This window comes from Orcinus orca, chromosome 14 (genome assembly GCF_937001465.1).
Source record: "Orcinus orca chromosome 14, mOrcOrc1.1, whole genome shotgun sequence".
In the NCBI taxonomy this organism is placed as follows: Eukaryota; Metazoa; Chordata; class Mammalia; order Artiodactyla; family Delphinidae; genus Orcinus; species Orcinus orca.
In genome coordinates, this window is record NC_064572.1 from 65,656,311 (window position 1) to 65,680,950 (window position 24,640).

A 24,640-nucleotide genomic window follows, 5' to 3' on the forward strand; every position below is an offset into this window, starting at 1 on the left:
TGTGGGTGTTGCCTGATTCCCTCGGGAGGGATGGGGCACTGTCTGGAGAGAGTGGGTCAAGGGTCTCTGGAGCCCAAGGTGGGAGAGACAAGCTGTGAAGATCTGAAAGCTGAGTGAATGGGGGAGAGGGGTCCTCTCTGGCTCTGCAGGCTGATGTGGCACCCAGGGGAGAAGAGACAAATTTCCCAAAGCAATGAAAGGAAAGAAGATGGGACGGTTACTAGAGGGACACCCCCACCCTACCCGAACCGACATGTATGCTATGGGCTGAATGTTTGTGCCCCTCAAAATTCATGTTGAAACCCTAATGCCCACTGTGATGGTAATTAGGAGGTAGAGCCTTTGGGAGGTAATCAAGTCATGAGGGTGGGGCTCTCGTGAATGGGATTAGTGCTCTTATAAAAGGGGTCCCACAGGGTTAGCCCCTCTGACATGTGAGTATACAGCGAGAAGTCGGCAACCTGGAAGAGGGCCCTCACCTGACCACGCTGGCAAACCTGATCTCAGACTTCCAGGTTCCAGAACTGTGAGAAATACATTTCTGTTGTTTATAAGCTACCCAGGCTGTGGTATTTTGTGACAGCAGCCTGAACGGACTAAGACAGGGTGACATGACACAGGCAATGCCTGTAGGGAGAAAAAAGGAATAATTAATCTTTTACTCCCCCGGCTCTCTGCAGGCTTACAACCTGGCGTGGGTCCTTGTGTGAAGTGGGTCAGTCCCGCAAACGAACCCTGTGTTTGACTGCCCGGATCGGGTGCCTCAGACTATTGTGGTGCTGACAGATTGATGAAGACAGACGCTCTGACATAAAGAGCCTTGGGCGTAGGAGGACCAAGAGAACCTAATGCATGAACCTGCTCATGGCTGTTCCTTCACCATGAAAAGCAAAAACAAACATCACTCCTTCATTTTCATCCCTTTAATTTCAGAGCAGCTGATAGCAAACCCCAACTCCAGGAGTAACGCCAGTAGGCAGGGACCCAAGTTGCTCCAGTGAGAATCATCCCGGGACTTTTGATGGTTTAGAGCATGCAGCTACCTGAAGGGTACACTCTGGGCCCTTAGAATACCCCCCTCAAAAAACAACCAACCAACCTCACAGCCCACTTCTCTGATGCCTCAGGTTATAGAGTCAGAATTTAGTTACTTCGATGTAAGATTTTGGTTAAGATATAGAAACTTCTCTCTGGAGAATGACAGGGAGCCTTGTTAAATCATTCAGACCTGAGTATGAACAAAGCATCAGCTTTTCACTGGACAGGAGGGTCTGGTTAGGGGACAGAGCACAGAGGCCTTGAGGGAAGGTAACATGACGGGCAGAAAAGAGAAGAATGGAGAAACAAAGTCAGCCTTTGCTGGCGTCCCATGTTCAGCTGTCTCCTGACTGTGGCTTGGGGGCAGGCCTCTGCTTGTCTCTCCAGAGCTGCCCCTGAAGCCAGTATGCCACCTCTGCCCTGATGCAGTCTGGGGACAGCAGGCCACCGGCTCACCTGCTTTCAGCCTCTGATGTGGCTGAGATGACATCCCCACTACCTGTGGCCTTGTGCCTGGCCCAGACTGCACTCTGCCACCCAATCCTGCTCCTCACCTGCTACACCTGGCCTTGCTTGCGCTTGACCCGGACCAGTAGAGACAAGGGGCCATTTGGGCTGGGGGAAGGCTGGGGTGAAGCCCAGACGCTGAGGCTGGAAACAGTAGGCACATGCAGGTTCTGGAAGGACATGGTCCCGATGGGGAAGGTCCACAGCCCAGGGGGTCCTGACTCCATGCCCTGAGTTCTGGCTCCCACGAATCTCTCTCTTCCAAATACGTGCCAAGGGCCCGCCCTGGCTTAGAGTCTAGCATGGTAAGCATTTGTGGGTTTTGCCAGTCAGCATTTGTATTGTAGTACCCGAATTTTCTTTTGAGGAACAATCCCTCCTTCATTCTTAGTCTGTATGATTTTAGGAGGGCTCATCTTATCCCAGACTCCTGGAGTTACCAGTCAGTATAGTCCAGCCATGGGCATGTGACCCAAGATGGTCCAGTGAGAATCAGTTGGGGACTTTTGGTGGAACCACCAGAAAGAGAAGTGCTCTTTCTACAGGGCCTGCTAACTCATAAACTGTAAGCCCCAACTTGCTAGGAAGCATCTTTGCACATTCCCATCACCATTTGGGGAAAGCCTATATAAGAATGAAGTCACCAGAGAGGAAAGCAAAGCTGAGAGCTAGAGAGACATATGATTTGGTCACCTAGATCCAGCCATGCCTGAAACCATTACCCCTGACGTTTTCAGTTATGTGAGTCAATAAATTTCCTCTTTTTTCTTAAACCAGATCGAGATGGGTCTAGTCTTTGTCACAAGAGGCTCCTGACTAGTAAGTATATCTAGTTCTGCCATTTACTATTGTGTGATATGAGGCAAGTCACAACCTACTGAATCTCAGTTTCCTCAAACTGCAAAATGGGCACAGTAATACCTAACTCAAAGGATTATCAAGAGGAGTCAATGAACAGGTGTGTAAAAGCATTTAACACAGAGCCCAGCCCATAATAAATGTTGAACAAATGGGATCTCTTATGAGCTGACAACTCTAGGTCAAGTAGGTGAGGTGGGATGGGGGTGGGGGCACAACCTGGTCCAGCCCCCCTCCTCACTGGGCACATGGGGTCCAAGCACTGTGGTGCTCCTTGTATACCCTTCCACCTGGCTTCCCCACCCAAGGCCAGATACTAACTCCCTTCAGCCTGCAGAACCTTTGCCGATTCAAACCCTGCCCCCTAAGCACACGTCTCTCACACAGCTCCCATTTCACCTCTTCCTCCACCTGCCCAGTTCACAGAGGAGAGGGACACAGTGGAGTCAGGAATACTCACTCCATCCGCCCACCTTGGGGCACTCTGGGATGACTCACACAGGTGCGGCTCCCACACCCCCCCCCCGGCACTCCCCGTCCCCTGTCCCACACACTCAGGGAAACAGCCTTACAAAAATCCACTGGGGTTTCGCCATCAATTGAAACCTTAACCCTCTTGCAGCCACAGCACGCTTACCATAAGAACTGGCACACCTAGGAAGGAAAAGTCATCTCCCAAGTTCTGGTTTGGAGGTTCCCATACCTAGTGCAGGCCAAGCTTAAGGGAACAAAATCTTTCATTCCCCCATCCTTAGTGGGACCAGGGGGGATTTACGGGTGTCTGCCAGGACTTCCCTGGTGGCGCAGTGGTTAAGAATCCACCTGCCAATGCAGGGGACACGGGTTCGAGCCCTGGTCCGGGGAGATCCCACATGCCGCGGAGCAACCAAGCTCGTGCACCACAACTACTGAGCCTGCGCTCTAGAGCCCGAGAGCCACAACTCCTGAGCCCACGTACTGCAACTACTGAAGCTCGCGTGTCTAGAGCCCATGCTCTGCAACAAGAGAAGCCACTGCAATGAGAAGCCTGTGCACCGCAATGAAGAGTAGCCCCTGCTCGCCACAACTAGAGGAAGCCTGCACACAGCAGTGAAGACCCAATGCAGCCAAAATAAATAAATAAATAAATAAATAAATGTGGGTGTCTGCCAGAAATACAGCATCAAGCCCTGGCGTATCAGAAGTTTTAATACATCTTTACTGAACCAGATGGAATCGAAGGCTTTTTGAATGGCCTTACAGAGCTATGGGACCAGAACAATTTTTTCTTTATTTTGTAAAAAAACACTTTGGGGGGCGGGGAATATAATATACATACAGAAAAGTGCATATGCATATGTAAAACTCAATGAATTTCACAGACTGAACTCACCTATGTTACCAGCACCCAGGCCAAGAAACGGAGCATTGCCTACACCCCAGACCTTCACTGCACAGATTTTAAGTGGGGGTGGTTCTCTGAAGCTCCGTAACTATCTTATTCTCACGACATTTTGTGCTGGTATGGATGTGAAATCTCTAGACTGACTGTGTGATATCTATTGCAGAGAGGGGACACTACCACATTTATTGATTTTAGTGATATTTACCTTTATTTTCTTTTATTTAAAAATACGTGCTTTATCATTTGATTCAAGTGGCAGCAAATTTAAATGCATAGTGAATGCAGATCCCTGGAATGAGGACCCTTTTTTTGTGAAATGTGAACACATGTTCGATGTGTTAACTGTCATTAATTAGACAAGGAACAAATGGTTACCTACAAGGTTAGCTGCGGGGAGAACAGTGGAAACAGAAACAAAGCCCCTGAATTTGCTGACTTGTTCTCCCTTGTGCTGGAGAATGCCCAGGGTTGGTCTTATCCCTGACATAGACTGGAGATATTTCATTAGCTATAAGATCTTACTTTAGGGCAGTCCAGGTCTTATGAATTGCCTGTAAGGTAGCCGGCATCTAGGGATTTCCAATGATATCAATTCCGAGAAGGCTGTTGGCCATGATGGCACTGTGGGTTGGCAGGCAATGAAAGCTGCCCCAGTCTGACTCTGGGAGGGAGAGAGAACATCACAGTTGACCTCCAAGGTGGTCCTTAGCCTCAGGGAAGGAAGAGGCTTTGTATTAAATATAACAGTACTTAACGTGGCCACGCTGAGGACAAACGTCACTTGGGTACCGTTGGGGCTCCTTAGGGCACCGGCTGTGGCCTCATTCAGAGCTGAGCTTGGACAGGGCTGAGCACACCCTGGAAGGTGCTTGGGAAACCCATGTAATACCTACTCTAATGGTGGGACAGGTGGCAAAGGCCGAGGGCACTGGCCTTCCCAACCACCACCACGTTAGTCTGGTTTTACCTTTCAGCTGTGTTTTTCCTTTCTTGGTCTGGCAGGAAGGTTAAAAAAAAAAAATCGAATCTAGGACTGTTGAGCTGCCAGAAGCTGGATCAGTGCGGGTTGTAGAGCTGAGAGGCCCCAGGTCTTTAAAGCCTCTGTGTCCTGGGCACTTTAAGCTGCCTGAACGTCAGGCTTCTCATATGGCAAACGGGATCATAGGGCTGGGATGTGGATTAGAAACAGCACCTGAGACAAACACAGCACACAGTGCTGGGCACGCGGGAGACAAGTGACACAAGATGCCTGCTGTTACAGAGAAGGATGAGGACAAATCACTTGATGTCTGGCCATTGTCCATAAAGTTGTATGGTGACCTTGAATTTGTCTGATTTCCAATCCTTCCCCCATCCCCGCTCCTGGTCCATTTTCCACCCAGCAGCCCAAATATTTTTAAAATGAAGGCTTTCCTGGGACTTTCCTGGTGGTCCAATGGTTAGGACTCCGTGCTTTCACTGGCAGCGGCATGGGTTTGATCCCTGGTTGGGGAACTAAGTAAGATCCCACAAGTGGCGAGGTGTGGCCAAAAAGAAAGAAAGAAAGAAAGAAACCTTTCCTTAAACCTTTCAGTGACTTCCCAGCACACTGAGAAGAAAACCGAAACTCCTTGCCGTGACCCAGCAGGATCTGACTCATGCCTCCCTCTCCATCTCATCTCATCAGGCCAGCACCAGGAGTGCTGGGCTTCAATGAGCACCTTCCCACCCTGGGGCCTGCGTGCATGCCCCCCTCTCTACTGGGACACTGTTTCCGATGCCCTTTTCATGGCTAATGCCTTCCATCCTTTGGGTCGCCTCATCGGGGAGGCCTCGGCGGACCACTGTGCCTCCCTCTCCCAGGCCTTGATTGTTTCCGTCCCAGATTTCACTGTGATTTGTAATGACCTCTGTTTTTAGAAGATGTTGGGGGTAGGAGTTTATTTATTTATTTATTTTGGCTGTGTTGGGTCTTCGTTCCTGTGCGAGGGCTTTCTCTAGTTGTGGCAAGCGGGGGCCACTCTCCATCGCGGTGCGCGGGCCTCTCACTATCGTGGCCTCTCTCGTTGCGGAGCACAGGCTCCAGACGCGCAGGCTCAGTAGTTGTGGCTCACGGGCCTAGTTGCTCCGCGGCATGTGGGGTCCTCCCAGACCAGGGCTCAAACGCGTGTCCCCTGCATTAGCAGGCAGATTCTCAACCACTGCGCCACAAGGGAAGCCCTTGTAATGACCTCTTTATATGAGATCTTACATCTTATATGATGTCTCCTTTACTACGATATCCTTAGGGCCCAGCATAAGGACTGGAAGGCCATGGCCCCTGTTTGACATCTGCTGAATGGATAAGTGTGAGTGTGTGTGTTGACACACCCTTGCTCCAGACTGTCTTATTTTCACGCACGCGTATCCCTGAGGGAACTACACAAACGTGGCTCGCCACGCAAACGCTGGGGCCTGCTGCACCAGACCAGGGCTGCAGCGGGGATGGACTCACCCTCCAGGACCCAGACAGAGCGGGGCCAGAGAGTGTGGTTAACTCAGAGTCCAGCGTCAGGGCCAGGCTGTCCCCACTCCGTGTGGGGTGTGGCGGGCGTGGTGAGCAGTGGCTCAGCCCCATCCCTGTGGGAGCCTGGGAATAAAGGGCCCTATTCAGCCCTTGCAGCCTCAGCTCCTCCCCGCCAGGGGAGGCTGCCCTCAGGAAAGGGGACGGTGGGACGCTGGGCAGTGCTTCCCGCCAGGCTCTTCCTGGGCCATGGACCACAGCAGGGATGGATGATCTGTGGGGGAGGGGCAGCCAAGGGTACAGGGCCTCCGGGGCTCGAAGAGACACAACAGAAAGGCCCAGCCAGAGGAGGAGGCTCTGAGGCAGGCAGGGGCAGTCCTGGTTCAGGGCGTGATGCTGAAAGGCCCAGTTCACCATCGATGCTCTGAAGCAGAGGAAAATCCCCAGGATGCAGAAGCCCATTGGAAAACTGCCCCATACCACAGGCCTGGCCACGCCAGCCAGAGGGGCGCTTGCCTGGCTCTCTCGGGGTAGACACTGTTCCCCAAAGCCTGCTTTTCTTGAGCTTTGGCTCTGTTGGTAGAACTGAACCCAGACAATCAACTCTCTTCAGCAACTTCCTACCAGTATTTTCCATGATTCCACCCGCTCCTGCAAGGGAGGTGAGAGTGATATAAATGATAGATCACATTCATTGAGTACTTGGTGTGTGCAAGCACTGTGCTATGTATTGATACTTTATATTTATTCTGTTATTTCATCTTCACAACAACTTATGATATGGGTACCTGGGTACTGTTGTTACTCCCATTTTACAGATAGGTAAACTGAAGGTCAGAAAAGTTGAGCGACCTGCCCAAGGTCACACAGCCAGTAAGTGGTAGAGCAGAGACTGGATGTGCCATGTTCTCTGTCTTTGGCCGTCTGAAAGTGCCTGGCCTCTTAATTCTTTCGCTATGTTCCTTTCTTTGTGTGGACCTTTCCACAGGCGGTACATCTCAACCCTCCCCCCACCCCATAAACAAGGTCAGCATGCATCCTTCACTCACTCGCTAATCATTCAGCTCTCCCCAGTGCCTGTGCTGAATTGGGGGCCGAGATGTGATGGTAAACAGTACAGACATGGCCCCTGCCCTCAAGAGGACACGGTCCGGGTTGGCACTGTGCCGCGGTGTGATCGGTTACGATGGGGACACACAGGAGGGAGACAGGCCTGAAAAGTGGTAGGAATGAGCCAGGCTAAGCGAAGGGGAAAGAATGTTCCAGGAGGAGGGAAGAGACTGAGTGAAGGTCCAGAGATAAAAGAAGCCAGCTAGAGTAAGGTCAATGTGGCTGGAGGGGTGTGTGTGTGTGTATAAGTGTGTTGGGAAGTTATGAGGTGCTCGAACAGACAGTGGGTAACGGGGGTTCAATCACATGGACCACACAGCATAACAGAACCATTAACATTATACATTTCAGAAACACACGTTCCTGAACCTTCAACGCCAAGGACCACAGTTTTTACCTGGGGAGACACAGGCACCTTCAGACCCTTCTGAAGCCCTTCTCTCTCAAGTTTGAAGCCCAAGCGGGGCACACTTGGTCCTGGTCACTGGTCAGGAACGCACAGCACAAGCTCAAAACTGTGTTCTCACCAGTGTCTACACCTACCACAATCCAAATGGATCCCGGGGGTAAAACCAGGAGACCCGGAGGTCCTTGCGTCCAGCCCCCTCACTTTCTGAGGTCGAGGCTGAGCTCAGAGAGGACCATATATTGCTCAACTTTGCACAGCAAGTTAGCAGCCAGGATGGGACTCAGCAGGTCTTGGGCTGGCAGCCTGGTTCTGAGGTGGACTTTGAAGCTTCTGCACTTACAAGTTACACTCCCCGGGGTCCCCAACTCAGCTGTTTTTCTTACTTCCAATTTCTACCCCAATCCTAACCCAACAAGAGCTGCCACCACTGACACTGTCTCACAGAACTGAGGACCCAAAGGAGCCTGTGGTCGTCTGCCTCCAAGGTGGTCCTTGGTGACTCTGGCCTCCGGCTCCTCACGCCTTATAGTTCCCTCCCACGCTGGACAGGGCTGACCTGGGGAGCCAGTAGGATATTTTGGAAATGATGGTGTGCCTTCAAAGACTAGGTTAGAAAAGATATCGCAGCTTCCTTCTTGATCTTCCTCTGGGGTCACTCACACTGTGGAAAGCCAGCTGCTGAGTTGTAAGGACACTTAAGCAGCCCTATGGAGAGGCCCACTTAGGAAGGAACTGAGGCCTCCTGCCAACAGCCAGCACCAATCTGCAAGCCACTAAGTGAGCCATCTTGCCAGTGGACCCTCCAGCCCCAGTCGTCTTTAGATGACATTGACTACAATGTCACAAGAGATCCCAGCTCAAAACCATGCACCTAAGCTATTCCTGAATTCCCGGCCCAAAGAAACTGTGTGAGATAATAAACATTTACTGTTGTTTTAAGCTGCTAAATTGTGGGGGGCGGGGCAGCAATAGGTGACTGATACAGGGCCCAGCAGAGCTCTTGAGAGAATGAGGGCCCCTGGGTTACCTGAATCAGAGATATGTGGGGTATTGACTACAAATGCAGATTCCTAGGATTTACCCAGACCCCCTGAATTAGATAGAAGGGTGAGAGTCTGCATTTTATTTATTTATTTGTTTGTTTGTTTGTTTGTTTATTTATTTTTGACTGTGTTGGGTCTTCGTTTCTGTGCGAGGGCTTTCTCTAGTTGCGGCCAGCGGGGGCCACTCTTCATTGCGGTGCGCGGGCCCCTCACTATCGCGGCCTCTCTTGTTGCAGAGCACAGTTTCCAGACACGCAGGCTCAGTAGTTGTGGCTCACGGGCCTAGTTGCTCTGCGGCATGTGGGATCTTCCCAGACCAGGGCTCGAACCCGCATCCCCTGCATTGGCAGGCAGACCCTAAACCACTGCACCACCAGGGAAGCTCAGTCTGCATTTTTAATAAAGTCCCCCCAAGTGAATCTCATGTACCTTTTAGGCTTAGAAGTACTGAGCAAATCTAACTTACTTTACAGATCTAAAGAGGTTCAGGGAGCTGGTGGTTTGAGCCTTATCACACATCCAAGCTGAGGCGGCCGGGGCCTAGAATTACTACCTGATTTCTGGTTCATTGCTCTTTCTACTTATTTCCTCCTTTGTCCATTTCAGTTTGCTTTTTTGAGAAGTGTAGGCTTTGTTTTCTTTTTTTTGATTTATGTTAAAAACATGCACAAAGCAAAATGCTATATAATCGATCGTTTGTCTGCTGAAGAGCTTGCTTTGCCTGGGAAGAACTTTTCAGCACCACCCAAAATGTGGGCCTAACGCTAAAAGGAGTAGGGGTACTAGGTCATGCAGAGGGGCTGGTGCTGCTATAGAACACTGTGCCAGAAAAGGCACCTTTGGGACTTCCCTGGTGGTGCAGTGGTTAAGAATCTGCCTGCTGTTGCAGGGGACACGGGTTCCATGCCTGGTCCGGGAAGATACCACATGCCGCAGAGCAACTAAGCCCATGCACCACAACCACTGAGCCTGCACTCTAGAGCCCGTGAGCCACAACTAGCCACAACCACAACTACGCGCCTAAGGCCCGTGCTCCGCAACAAGAGAAGCCACAGCAATGAGAAGCACGCGCACCGCAACGAAGAGTAGCCCCCGCTCGCTGCAACTAGAGAAAGCCTGCGTGCAGCAACAAAGACCCAATACAGCCAAAAATAAATAAATAAATAAAATAAGTTTATAAAAAAAGAAAAGGCACCTATTCTACTTACCTAGATGCCTCAGCTCCAGGCTTTTCTCCCACGCAAACAAAACTCAGCGTGTACAGGGCAGAGACAATGAACAAAGACATGATGGGAGACTACCTTAAACCCTGCCAAACTGTGACCCCAGTGAGTGCGAATGATAATCCCACTTTCATTTGCATAGCACTTTGGTGCTTAGAAAGAACTCGTGCACAATCTTATTGAATTACCTTTGCAGATGGCAACATAGGTAGCTCTGAGACACATTCAGGCATTCACTTGGCACATTTGTTGAACAGCTACTATGTGCCAGGTAACACACTAGGCACAGGGGATATATGGATTTGTTTCTTTACTTAAACACTTATATATGTTTACTATGAGCCAGGCACTGGTTTAAGCACTTTACAGATCTTAACTCACTTAATCCTCACAACCGCCCAACAAAGCAGATATCATTCTTCTTCCCATTCAACAAGGGCACTGAAGCACCAGAGAGGTTAAGTAACTTTCCCAAGACCAAACAGCTAGTAAGGGGCAATATGGGGACTGGAACCGAGGTAATCTGGTCCTAGACTCCACCCTCCTAACCAAGATAAAATAAGACATGGTTCCCGCTCTTCAAAAACTCCGGTTTTCAAAATCTCCATGACCACAGAGGAAGAAACTGAATCTCAGAGCTATCTTCTGACTCTCCCCAAGTCACACACTCCTGGGACTAAAGGCAGTGTTACTTTGTTTCATTGAATGTGTCTGTTCACAAAAAAAAATTAGCAGAAGATGGGTGCCAGGGCGGTGAATGTGGGCATTTCTAGAGCCCAGAAAGAGAGAGAAGGCCCCAGCAGTAAGTCTGAAGTATCCCGAGACACCAAAGCAGACGAACAAGGCTTGTTCACTGCCCAGGCCACTGTGATTTGTGACCGTCTACTGCCAGGCAGTACTCATGCCTCCAGATACTTGGGGGCAGTGTTATTTATAGGTCACACTTCTATTTATATCTTCATTGAATTCCTGCTCACCCTAGCTAGATCCCCCCCCCCCCCACCGCCCTCAGAACCTAGAGAGGAGAGGATAAGAACTCTTTTTACCAAGTGTGTCAGGGCAAAGGTGAAGGTCAAAGCCTGGGCTGTGTGTGCAGCCTTTCAGCAGGAGCCCTTCACAGGGAAGCGTTCAAGACAAGGGGGCTTTCTACACTTTCCAAAGGAAATGGGGGTTGGGGGAGGACACAAAGCTGGCCTTATACAGAGGCAGCCACATTCTGCCAACACGGTGGGATTTGAGGTGGGCCTAGAAGACCTCTTTTCCCCTAAAATGTTTTCCCTTTTGCATATTTCATCATTAGGCATTTATTCCTTTGGTCTTAATAGTATTATATGACAAAATGTTGGGACTGTGTGTGAGAAAACCTAGACAGTATCAAGTCCAATCCTTGTGTTCCACAGGTGGGGCGACTCAGGCTTGCTGAGGGGCTAGGACCTGTCCTCATGGGGGGATCTGAATGAATAAGACATGGTTCCTGCTCTTCAAAACTCCAGTTTTCAGAGTCCCTATGATCAGGGAGGAAGAAACTGAAGCTCAGAGGTATTTTCTGACTTTCCCCAAGTCACAGGCTGCTGGGACTAAAGCCAGGTCTGATTCCTTTCTGAATAAATGGAAATCTATTACCATACACAGGAGACCATCCCAATGTTGGAAGAGCTGTCGGGCACAGCAAAAGAAACTGGGGACAGTAAAGCAGGCTCAGAATTCCTCGCTCACCTGCCCTTTACGAACAAGTAAAACCACATGATGTTCCCTAAGGTTCTGTTTGGTGCCCCAAATGAAAACTTCCTGGTTTTAGGGTCACACAGAGAAATAAAGGTAAAGTGGGACTTCTTTCTTATTTTTAGTCCCTTGTTGTGGTTTAGGAAACAGTATCTGTGATGATTGTCACTGCATGGTTAGTTTAGAAATTTGTGTTTACAAAGCCAGCTGGCAAGTCATTCCTTTTGGGCACTATGCCTGCAATTCCAGCATCTAACACGAGGTGGCTGGTTAAGTGAAAGGCAACTGAGAAAATACTGTCATCTAGATAAGACCTTTACTGTCAGAACATGACACTTTAGTAAAAGGACAACATTGACCAACCTCTAATTGACACAGTAAAAAAACCATAACATGAAACTTGAAACAAAGTTTAAAGAAATGCAAACACTCTGGTGCGGGTGGCATACCCCTGCTAGCCTGAGTCTTCATCTATAAAGTGTGGTTGCTGACATTAAAAGAGATTACCATAAGCACATGAAACCCTTTGCACAATATCTTGCTAAAGTATGTACTTAATAAATGCAGCTATAATCCTTAAGTAGAAATCTTCTTTCATTTATAACTGTTTAATCTGTTAAAAGTTCCAAGCCTCACACACAGTTTCTCAGGAAGCTGTTTTCAACTTTTCCCCTGTAGCCAATTTAACAATAAGGTATCTCCGGACCACTCAGCTCATGTGTGAACTTTTTCTAAAGCAAGTCTTTCTATTGAAAGAGAAGGGCTCTGCCAACACAGGTCTTACTTAAGGCATCTTCACCAATTACCAGCTATTAAAGTTGGTAATAATCTGGTAAAGTTACCACATCAGAAACAAAAAGCTGAGAAGTAAAAAAAACTTGCCAATCAGAGAAGGCACCAAATTACCAGTCACTGGCTCGTCTCAACTCTCTTCCTTTGGCTTGTTTTGAAACTTAGGTCTGCAGTAATTGTTTCATACAGAAGAGCAAAAGATACTACTTGAAAATCTCAGTTTATTTTTTTGTCTTTACCTTTTTGCTGGAGACTCCTTAAAAGAGACCCAAGGCTTTTCCCCTCCTAACAGTACAACACAACTGGACACACAGACTTTAGACACACTCGTGCCATGTTAACTTCAAAACCAGCAGCGGTTCCTAGGCCAGTTTCTCTCATCTCCAGACTTTTGAAACAACAACCTTAGCAATCACCTTGGTCCCAAACTTCATTCTGTCTTGGAAGGGAGGGGAGAGTGTTCTGACTTACAGCTGACGATGGAGTGTGGCTGGGGCCTGCGCATCCTCCCGGTTAGGCGGTGATGGGGGATAGAGGGCTGTCCTGTGACTTACACCCCTCCCACACAAAACAGGCAGGCAACTCAGGTGTGTGTAGGGATGTGAGACCAACGAACCGGCCCTCACAGGTTACCTGTGGGAAGCCTCGTCTTCCATGCACCTCTGCTTTAGGTCAGAAATCGACTTACCGACGCAGGTTCAGTGGTTTATATTATGTGAATGGCCTGAATGTAATCCAACAATCAGGAAGTGCTGAACGCAATCAGCCAGACCACTGAAGGGCTTCAATGGACCTTAAAACGGTGCTTCTCAAGCTTTCCTGCACGTACAAATCACCTGTGCGTGTCATTAAAATGCAGACTGTAACTTAGCGGGTCTGAGGTGGGGGCCAAGACTCTGTATGTCTAACAAGCTCTCAGACGATGCTCGTGCTGCTGATCTGTGAGCTACATTTTGAGCAGCAGACCTTGAAATGCACAAGACTGCCTGCAAGACCTCACTCTTGGAAAGGAGCCCAGAGAGACAGCTCACCCTTTTGTGTGGAGCCCTGCACTAAGATTCACCAGATCACCATCAAGTATTGAGCGCTTGCTGTGTGCTTCACAGATAACATTTCATCTGATGCTCTCAACAGCCCTGGGGGTATTGCACAGATGAGGGTCACGATGGACGTGCAGAGGTGCTGAGTAAGGCTGGCCTTGGGTCACACCGCTAGGCTATTGAGAGGCTGAGGTGGGATCAAACTCTAAGGCCTCCAGTGTTGAAATGCAACACTTAACTGCCTTCGTCATGGAAAAAGTAGAGTTTCAGACAATTAGCACCCAGGTGTGAACCCAGAGGTGTTTGAGCCCAAAGCCAGCGTTTGGAACCACCATGCTCTGGGGCTGGTAGAGCTGAGTCACACAGCTTCCTTCGGCAATGCAGCTTTAGAAATTCTCCCTGAGATCTGCCCCGCTTGTTCTCACTAAGGGGAGATCCAGCCCTTGGGCTCTGGCCTGCGGGGAAGCAGAAGCGTAGCCCTTTTCCCTGACTCCTGCCCCTGAGGGGTAGAGAGGGGCCAGTGCTGCCAGCCCCGCCTTCTGAAGGTGCATTCAGGTGAACAGACTCCACCTTCAGCCCGTGCCAGTCCCTCAGGCCCACTGTGGTCTGCAGGCCGGTGGCCTGGCAGCCTGGGGCCTCCTCGGTGGATGTCAGTTCTTGGAGCTGTGGAGGTGAGGGGGGAGGAGGTGTTTTCAGGGCTCACAGCAACTGTACTGCTCGAAGCCAGGCGGCCTCTGGATGAATGGTGCATCAGTTCATATGGGCCTGGGGCATCTCCAAGAGTCAGCTCAGCTCCCGCCAGGGATGAGCTCTGGCTTGGGGCTCTGTCCTTGGGCTGGGTCCAGTTGGGGTGACCTTGGAGAGCAGTGGAGCGGTCAGGCCAGGGACACTGTGGAGATCTGCCACCAGCACTTCTTACCTCCAAGAAGGGGGGCCCCGAGCTCCCTCTCAATGGACCTCAGTGTTCTTCCTGCACCACCACTACCCCTGCCACCCCTCCTACCCCCCTGGACCCAGAAGCCAGAGCGCCTAGTGCCCGGAGTCTCCTGGGGAGAGAGGCTGGTGGTGGGACTCCCCACCACAAAGCACCTTTCACACGTGCCAAAGGCTTCAGCACCTCAGGGAGGAGGGAGGAAGTTTCCTTTCACCCCCAGGGTGAAGTCCAAGGCTGGAGCTAGGGGAAAGGTCCTGGGAAAACTGGGTCCGCATCTCGGGCAGGGCTGCCCCCCACAGAACCTGGGCATTGTCGTTCTCACCCCCAGCTCCAATCCATCAGTGAGGCCTCCTGGCTGTTCCTCTAAAATACATCTCAGATCTAGTTCCCTCCACACCATTGCCCAGCCCGGGTCAAGCCACCCTCCTCTCTTGTCATGCCCTGTCCAGCCTCCATGGGGCTCCCTACCCCAGGCTTGCTCCCTTTCCCTTCCAGTCTATCCCACAAGCTCAGCTGAGGGATCCTTTAGAAACAGAAATCCGATCACAGGGCCTCGGCCTAAAACCTTCAGAAACCTCTCGCCACGCCTAGGACGAATCCTCACCCCTCAGCTTGGCCCGTGACAATGGCACGGCCTGGTCCTGTGTGGCAGCCGTGCTGGAAGCTCACACAGCCTCCTCGACCAGGCTTCTCAAGGTGCCCCCGGGGGCCCAGCCCCTGCTTCCTTCTCCCAGCTGCCCTCTTGCTGTTTCACCTCTATCACACCTGAGCTCAGGTAACTGACCTGACAGTAATCCACACCTGAGTGTGAATTTACGGACAGTGCCACTCCTGGGGCACACCTGAGTGCCCGCGAAGCAGGAGTGAAAGGATTTGACCCTGAAAAAGGATGTTTGGGCATCAGGTAAGCAAACAACTTATTTCCAAGGGTCAGAGCATAGGGGAGATCAGGAATGTCACAGAGACTCGAAATCACTGGCCTCTGGTGACTTTGCCAATGGGAGAGAAGATCCCTGGTTGCTCTATGGAACTCTAGTTTAACGTATGCAATGCTGTGCCACAGTGATTAGCAAGAGTTACGCTGGAGTCCAGCATCCTGGCTCCCCATCCAGGGCACATTTTTCTGCACATTAAATTAGGCAGATTGACTGAGACCATGAAAAGAACACATTTCTGCTTAGATCAGAGGCTTCTTGTGGAAGATACCCCAGGATACACTTCATTCGGGGCTGAGGGTTTGGGGTGGGCATGCAGGAAGCTGATTCCCTTCTAGAATTATCTCTGGACAATGAAGGCACATAGCATGTGGTCACGAAGTGACCTGACTCTTTCCCTGGTCTTGAACTCGGGGGATGACACGGGGGAAGGACTAGGGGGCCTGATCCACACTGACTTTCAAAAGTAAAAGGGGCCCTTGAGTGGCCGCCTCCAGCAAAGCTCCTTCTTCCCAGCGAGACCCGGCAGCCCTGGAGCTGAGAGCTGCAAAGCTCGTGACCCTGCTCTGCTACCACGGCGTCGGGTCCAGGGGCGCTCAGCTTCCTCCCATCTTTCAGCCCCAATCAACCACCTGGATCATCAGCCCTTCAGACAGAATCTCCTTGCAGCTTCGCAAGTTACCACAGGGAAGGAAGGGGCAGCAGGAAGTGCAGTCAGGGCTGAACTGTGGAGCAGCCTCAGCACAGAGAGGGCGGGCAGGCACAGGGCAGCGCAAAGGAAACCCACGTGCCCTGCAGCCGAGCCACCAGGCTTGCAGCACTGGCGCCTCTCCCTTTGCAGTTCACACAGCGCGTTGTAGGCATAACACGCTTGGACCACCGTCCCAAACCATGATTAACCCATTTGGTAGACGAGGAAACCGACCCCCGATGCCCGTGACTGGGCTGAGTGGCACAGCTTACACACGCGTGTGGAGCCGTCTCTTTGCCACAGAAGACATGCTTTGGAGTTCCATGGTTCCACAACTCCTGTCTGCCCGGCTCGCTGCGGCCACTCACCCCCTAGACTCCCCACCTGCTTCACACACTTCTTGCTGTTCTTAAACGTCCATGCTCAGTCACACTTAGCTGGCTGGCTCCTCAGCCTGGCACCCCGAGCGCTGATCTGCCCACGCCTGGCTCAGTTCAGGTGTCACCTCTGTAAAGCGGCCTTTTTGGGCCACCTAATCTCAGATGCCCCAGCCACAAGACCTGGCTATTTTTCTTTCTGGCACTTAGCACTATTGGAAATTGCTTACTTGTTCGTGTGCTTCCTGACTCCCCCACTGGAAGGTGAACTTCCTGAGAAGAGTGGCCCAGATTACCTTGTTCTCAGCTACATCACCAGTGCCTACAGCTGGGCCTGGCGTGTAGTAGGTGCTCAATTAATACCCGCGGCAGGCACGAACACATGCAGCTCTCCCATGTAGCGTTCAGAACCGGATGCCAAGAACAGGCCCTGGGAACCACCCGCCCCAGATTACAGAGTGAGAGAATGATTTGGGGAGGTGGGGGCAGTAATTACAGCAAGAGAAGACCTAGCACTTCCAGAGGAGGTTACAGGCAAGTTGCCTTTAAAACAGCACACGGTACCTCTCAGGCCTATAATCTTGTTGATCTTTTGAAAACCCTGGCATTACCAGCAGACCCTATTTTTTCTCTTTCATCACGTAGGTTTGCCTTTTCTTGCCATCCCAGGTCATCAGTGGGGCTCAGAAACCTCTCAGGTCCTCTCCCTTGGGGACTGTAGCACCTGCCAGCATCTCTGAGCCACTGATTCCCTTATGGCCTCCCGGGCACTTTGGAGAGGGCTTTCTCAGGCCTGGTGGGGACAAGCAGAACTGCCTACAGCCCAGGGAGAGGGCCAGCTCTCCCCGACACCATGGACCAGCTCTAGCTAAAGACATCCCTCCCCCACTGCTTCCTTCTGTGCTGGAACAAACACCGGATCTGCTGCACAGGGCTCTGGGGGGCAGAGAGAGGAAGGACCTGGAGACCGTGCTTGCAATTCACCCAGCACCCTCCTGCGCTGGGGCTCCAGACTGCCTCTCCACTAAGGGGCCGGTATGTAAACTGGTGAGCTGGTACCAAAGAACGAAGCATGCTTGCTTTCTAAAAATACACCCCTCTAAGCCTGTGAGGTCACGAGGCTGCCTGCAAGCTGGCTGCACCTCTTAGATTAAGGTGATGGGTTCACTTTTCCTCCTAAGCAATCTAGCTTCTCCGAGCCTCACCAACCCAGGAGTATGTATACCTGTGGGTGGGACTGACTGCTATTAGGCTGAAGGGGCTTTCTGGAAGCTCAGAGGCCCAGTACCAGTCAGCACAGAGACACAGATGCCTTGCGAGTGGGAGGAGACCTCGCGCAGCCTTTGCCAAGTGAGTCCACCTCTTTCTGCTCCGCTGCCTGGCTTCTGAAGCCCTTTGGTCCCTGGTCGCAGTGGTTTGCTTTTTACATCAGCAGCTACACACTCTTCTTCACTCTGTAATGACCATTTCCTCCCAGGGAGCCTCCTTGGGCTGGCAAAGTCAAGATATACAGGAAATCTACTCCAATCCCAGGATGGGCGACAGGAGATGGATTTTCCACAACAGTCTTCTAAAACAAGGCAGAAAGTTCCATGTAAACAGTAGGCTGCCCTGAGAGGCTGCTGACCCCATCATGCTTGGCCCAGTGTCCTAAAGACTTCACTTCTGTCCACCTCTCCCAAAAGCAGGAGACCCCAAAAAGCACCAGATACACTTGTTGTAAGACAAGTCTCTCTGGCTCTCTTGCATTTCTGCATGTCTTGTCAACAAAGCACTCACCGCCTTTTGTCCTGAATTATCTTTTCAAAGGTGTTTGTATAGCAAACAGCTTTAGAAGACAGGGGCAGGGAGCCACTTGCTCTGGAGCAAACAGCAGGTTTGCATAGAGCCTTGGGAGACTGGGATAGTCTCTCTCCAGAGCAAAAGGGGTAGGTTTGCTTACCGCCCATTATAAAAGATGTGGGCTCCTGAAGATCTGGTTCCTCTCCTATAATGCAACCCACTGCATGTGCAGGCATTGCTCTGGGCCCATGGGGTCATGCCCTATGGGACTTGGAGGCAATACTCATGCTGCTTGCTATGCCATCATGAAGTCTTTTGTCTTTGACCCAGGAGTCTCGTGTTTTCAGCTGGCATCCACGAAACTGGAGTTAAGCTAACTTAACTGGTTTGCAAATAGGGTAAAATCTCAGACCTTTCCCAGTCGGTGGACTAGCTGTGCTCCCACTGGGGTCAACACCACTGCCCAATCTCTGAGCTCCGGGTCTGCCCTGTTTCCAGCAAACTCAGAAGAAGCCCCCAATTATGAAAATATACATAAACCAAAAAAAGAATGACTTAAAAAAAAAGAATGCTCTACTATGCAAAAGGACTTCTCATGTACCTCTTTAAAAAAGAATAGCATTTAGGACACCTAAAAGATGATGTGATTTGTCCCAAAGAGCAAAATTTCATGGAAGTTTTCAGGAATAAGCCTTAATGTAAAACAAGGTTCACCCCTGCTTTTCTGTTGGAGGTGGGAATGCCAAGCGGTCAGGCCTGGGAGTGGAACTTCTCAGGGACTATTGTCAATCTACCGTCTCCTTCCTAAAGACCAGCTGGCATGCTTGCTTACTGGCCCTCTCTACCTCCTTACCAAAAAAATCAATTACTTGGGTCTGTAATTGTAGGTAACTGAGTTGTGCCAATATCAATTTCCTGGGTTTGATAAGGTACGGTTGTTACATAAGGTATCACCACCGGGGGAAGCTGGGCAATGGGTACACAGCTCAGTGGCTACATGATGGTGGAAAGTGATTTGACCTGGCTTTAAATTGGGAATAATGCCACCTACCCTGTACTTTGGTAGTGGAATTGGAGGGGAGGAATATAGAGTGCCTAGGAGTTTTGCAATATCCTATGAATCTATAATTATTTCAAAGTAAAGTTTAAAAAACTACTGTGACTTAAATCAAATAACCAATCTTTTTAGATTCATAATTAAATGAAGACAGTCAGGACTCTGTCAGATGAGCAAGCGTGTAACCAGGTGAGCCTCAGATTCCCTCTCTTCTCTCAGTTCCTCTGCTTTCTCTGTCATTTCCACCAGCTAAACGTCCATGAGTTCCCAAGCAGGAGCCAGCAGCCAGGTGAGCCAAAGCAAAGCAGCTGGCCTAACGCTCCAAAGACACCCCCAGACCCCAGGCCCGGGCTGCAGAAATGCACATCACATCCCGTCACCTCCAAAGCTAAAACCGAGGCTCCCCTGGAGGCAACAGGCGCTCTCCGCTTCCTCCCCTTCGGTTTCCCTTGCTCGGCAATTCCCGGCCAAAGTGCTGGCAGAGCTGTTCCTGAGGCTGGCTGCTAACCTCCCCGGGTTGCAGGAGCAAAGGCTGCTGGATTACCTCAGTGCCTTTGAGCTCTCTGAGGTTCTGCCAAAGTCACTGCTGCCAGGGCTTAGCCTGGGGGAACCAGCAGGTGCCTGCAGACAGCTCTCCAAAGGCAGGGAGGTGGAGACAGAGACTCAAGCTGGTGTCAGGTAATGCCGTGTACCTGCAGGTGCCCTGTCTGGATGCTCCCACCCCGCGCTCTGTGCGTGTCGGCTACTAAGGGCTCACAGCTGCCCCTTCTCCAGGGACACGCCCTCGGCCCTCAGGAGCACCTGCCCATATTTCACACTTCTGGGAGAGGGGGCTGCTCACAGATCATACTGCTATGGGGAGTATAAAAGTTGTCCCCTAAGACGGGACAACTCTGTGGTGCCGTCCGCCCTCCAGAACTCCTCATGGGGTCAGGCTGAGGCCAGACTTAGCTGAACCCACATCTTGGCCCAGTGTCTTCCCCTTCCCTGTGTTGCTTCCCTCACTGCCCCAGGATGTTCACTGGAGAGCAGCCCTCAAAAGTCAACTTGCCTAAGAATCCTCGTCTCAGGCTCTGCTTTTCGGAACCCGACCTAAGACAGGCAATGTTCATCACTGCCCTTCTCTGAAACCCTCCCCTCCCAGGGGAGCCCCTTTGACTCAGGGTTGTGGGATGGCTTGGGGACCCTCATGCCCACTCAGCCCTTGCTTGCTCGGTTCTGCTTATATTGGGTTGTTTTTCTTCAATCTCCTTCCTTCTTGTCCAAGCTAAGGACTGAGTAAAGTATGAAAGGGTTTGGTATTTCCTAGTGGGTGAGGGGAAAGCCAGGAACAGGGCCTGGGAGTCTCAGGGTAGGATTCCAGATGGCCAGCAATGTCCATTCCGAAGTCTTGGAGAGCAAGTGAGCAAAAGGGAAGCTTTGGAAAGAGAGCCCCACTGAAGGAAGGGGAGAAACACAGAAAAGCAGGGGAAAAGGAAACCTCCTTTAGGATGGGACTGGAGGGGGGCAGTCCTCTAGACAATATCACCCACTATGCACAGGTCACGTCTCTATGGGGGCAAGGTCCTGTGGCTTTTCCCAGGAGTTAGGGATGGCAGGGTGGGCAGCACTTTATTAACACCTGCCATTTATTCAGCTTTTACTATGGAACAGGCACTGTGCACAGCACTTTACATGAACTCTTTTAATCCCCACCACAATTCTAGAAGAGGAGACTGAAGTTCAGAGAGGTCTCAATCCTGCCTCATGAAGCAGATATGTTTTCATTCTTATTTTCCAGATGAGAAAACTGAGGCACAGAGAAGGCAATACAATTGGTAACCAACAGAGTCAGAGTTTCCGGGGTGAAGCCACACAGTATGACTCTTGGGACTTTGGACTGTGGTAGCAGCAGGACATGAGCCTTGTACTTCACCCCACCCAACCCCACCCATCTTTCGAGGTCAGCTCCAGGTCCCCCTCATTCAGGAGGCTTTTGCTGCCTCGGGCTCACAATGAGCTCCTTCTCCATCAAAATTGGAATTTCACAGTGGTGGAGAAGGTCACATCTTGCCTTAAGAGCTTCTCTGATTAGGGAGTAGGTCTTGTCTCTCTCACTAGCCCAAGGGTTCCTTTAGATGAAGGAAACAAATCCAGATCTCCCTGGACTCTCCAGGCCACCACATTCCCCGGCCCTGGGCACTTATTCCTGGGCCTGGCACAGGCTGAGCCCCTCATAAACACCCACCGAGTGAATGATAGTGAGGCAGTCTCTCCCTGGAGCGCTGGCCACGAATGGGGGGAAAGCTGGTTCTTTTAGAGCAACAGGCAGCCTTCACACCCCGAGGCCGAGTCCAGAGGCCGGCACCAGGGCTGGGCACTGACATCCTTGGCTCTCGGACTTGTGTCCACAGCATCCTAGCTGGGCTCCCGGGTCCTTGGTGGAGGACCACCTGGACTGTACTGGAGCAACATCTAAGGTCATTACAAACCTGGGTGTTGGTCGTTCCAAATTCCCTTGAGACTCAGCAGAAAGCCAGGCAGGGGTGCAAAAGTCCCCCACGTTAACTCCTAGGCCAGGAACAGAGAGGCAGTCCTCTGCCTCCATGGAAGGGGTCCGGGGCCGAGATTCCCTACACCCCCACTGACTCATTCTGGTCTTATCTGAACTGGAGGATTTAGAAGTTCTTTGTAGCTAAATTGATTCTCTCCAACTTTAGCATAAGACTCGGAGGGCAGGCGGCAATGCCTTCTCTTGTCTTTCACTGTTTTTGAGGATGGGGGTGCACGAGGAGTACCTTCAGGGAAGAGCCACTCTCTGGGGGGGCTGCCCGTAGGTAGGTTTGCAAGTCAACAAGCAGGTATTAACCATGCGCTGGCTGCATGCCAGGGATTAATGAGATGCAGACCTGCTTCTCGCGATGGTCCCACTGATAGCTGATGTCCGGGGAGGTCCAGGCCCAGCAGGAATGGAGGGTGAAGACCACTGTGAGGGAGGGTCCCCTGGGAACCAGCCCAACTCACTAGCCTGGGGACAGGTAGGGGATGTGGAGACCCAGGAAGCAGCACCACCCCCACAGGTCAGGGCAAAGAGCCCAGTCTGGAGCAGGAGACCAAGTTCACACCTCGGCTCTGCCACTTTTGTGGGCAGTTACTTAACATCTCTGAACCTCAACATCTTTATCCCTCAAGCAGAAAGCACAAGGCATGCCTCAGTGTGGAGATCTGTATACGATCACAAAGTAAAAGGCACTTTGTAAGCGATAAATTCCAACACCGATTGAAGACGTCACAGTAAGAGCAGGTTATGACACACCTGAGGAGATTCCCTCTAGATTCCACATCATAATCAATTGCCTTAAACATGTTCCAAAATGCTGTGATGGTTAATGGCCTTTATGACCAGACAGACCCGGCTTCAAATCCTAACTCTGCCAAGTCACAGGCCATGTTTCCTAAGCTGTCAGAGCCTCAGCTGGATAATGGTGCCAGGAGGACTCGAGCAGGTTGAGAGGGGACGTGTGCTTGATTTAAGGTTACCTGTGATTACAATGGTAGCCAGTGGAAAGAGTTCAGCCTGCAGTTTTTCATCCTTTCAAAGGAGAACTTGATCTCTCCATGCTTTTTGTAAAAAGGAAACCAAAGTCCCAGAGCCTGAGAAACTCCTCCTACGCTACACAGCCCGGGGTGAGCAGAGGTGGCCCTGGAGTGGTGGGAGAGGCCCCTATGAAGATAATGGCCTTCAAAATCAGGGGCTTCCGATCCCCTGGGCGTTGTTAACACGCAGATTGCTAGGCCCACCTGGCCCAGAATTTCTGGTGTAGTAGTCAGCCTTTTCTTGGCCTACAGAATGTCCCTCTTCAGGGTGTCCCCCATCCCATTAGTGAGGCCATGAAAAGCTTACCTGGGAGGAAGGGGATGATTCTCTGCTTGGGGTCCTTCTGGCCACCTTCGATGGGAAACTTATCCAAAAGCTGCATCTGAGGAGCCAGACAGAGGAACAGGATTCAGAAGACTGGAACAGTCCCTTCCCCACTCCGCTCCACTGCTCCAGGGCCCCACTGTCCTCACACGGATGAGCAATGCCTCAAATCCCTCATTTCACAGACAATTAACAAACCACATGGGGCATGAGTGGGAGGATGCCAGAGCTCTCTACGCATCAAAGGGGGAGTCTGAACAATCTCAAGGAGGCCTGAGGGTGTAGAGGGAGGTGTCCAGACATGACCCGGAGTGAGGCCAGGGTAGGGACCAGCAAGATTTCAGGCCAGGCTGCAGATGGGGTTTCCAGAGACTTCTCCGGACCCAGTTGTTTTCATACGTCATATGCTGGGTGAGCCCTTCAGTCACCCGCCATCCTAATACCCCCCGGGGCCAGGATGGGGAAGGCCCCACCTGATGCTTCAGACAGACCACCCACCTTCCAGAACCGCTCTGCGGAAACAGACCCAGATGTTATTTTAATTGCAAAACCAAATCCAGCCCACTGCCCCCAACTGCTGGAAGACCCCCTCCTCCGTCTCCTACATTCCCACCCTGAGAACCGCTGCTGTTTTTCCAGGGACAGACCCATTGGAAGAGTTTCCAGGGTTCTGGAAGAACAGCTGTTTTTTCTTCTGCTATTCTGGGCTGAAATTCTGTATAAACTGGAAAAACACACAAGAGACAGAATGGACGAAGCCACAGCCCCTGTGCGTGTGAGCGGTTAGCCTCCCTTCCAAGGAGTGGGCGGGCAGGAGGTGGAGCAGAATGGAGAGTGGGATCTAGCCCCGCGGGCCCAGCTGTGTGACCCTGGGCCGGGCTGCAAGCTTTCTCAGTGGGGCTTCAGGCGCCTCCTCAGTAAAATGAGGAAGATCCGTCACATGACATCTGCAGTCCATTCCTTCTTCTGAATATTAATTAACACTTATTGAGCGTCTACTGAGAGCACTAAGAAAATAGCAGTAAAGAGAAGAGACGAAGTCCCTGCCCTCAGGGAGTTTACATTCTAGTTGGGGGGAGACACACAGTAAACAAATAAGTACTGTGTTGGGGGGATACATGCTATGAAGAAAAATGAAGTAGGATAAGGTGGTGGGGCAGAACAGGAAGGAACAGTTATTTTATACAGAGTGGTGTGGAAGGCCTCACAAATCAATGGCAATTCGGCAGAGACGGGCAGGAGGTGAGGAAGCGAGCCACAGCGGAGGGGGAGAACGTTCCGGGCAGGGGAAGGGCCAGTGGGGTGGAGGCTGGAGTCGAGGTATAGGCACTGAGATCCAGGTGGGGCCCGGAGCA

General features: G+C 51.2%; 1 protein-coding gene across 7 annotated transcripts in view; it reads right to left on the minus strand.

Annotated features, from left to right (window-relative positions):
• Positions 1–24,640, minus strand: part of SH3PXD2A (SH3 and PX domains 2A) — a 241,687-nt gene that overhangs the window by 128,756 nt on the left and 88,291 nt on the right. For all 7 annotated transcript variants that reach the window (XR_007471233.1, XM_004265884.4, XM_033421090.2 and 4 more), the window contains one exon: positions 23,268–23,343. Coding sequence is in view for 5 of the 7 variants with exons in the window: in XM_004265884.4 (XP_004265932.1) it covers positions 23,268–23,343 (76 nt within the window). In the remaining 2 variants the exon portion in view is untranslated. Of the gene's footprint in view, positions 1–23,267; positions 23,344–24,640 lie in introns of those variants that run through there.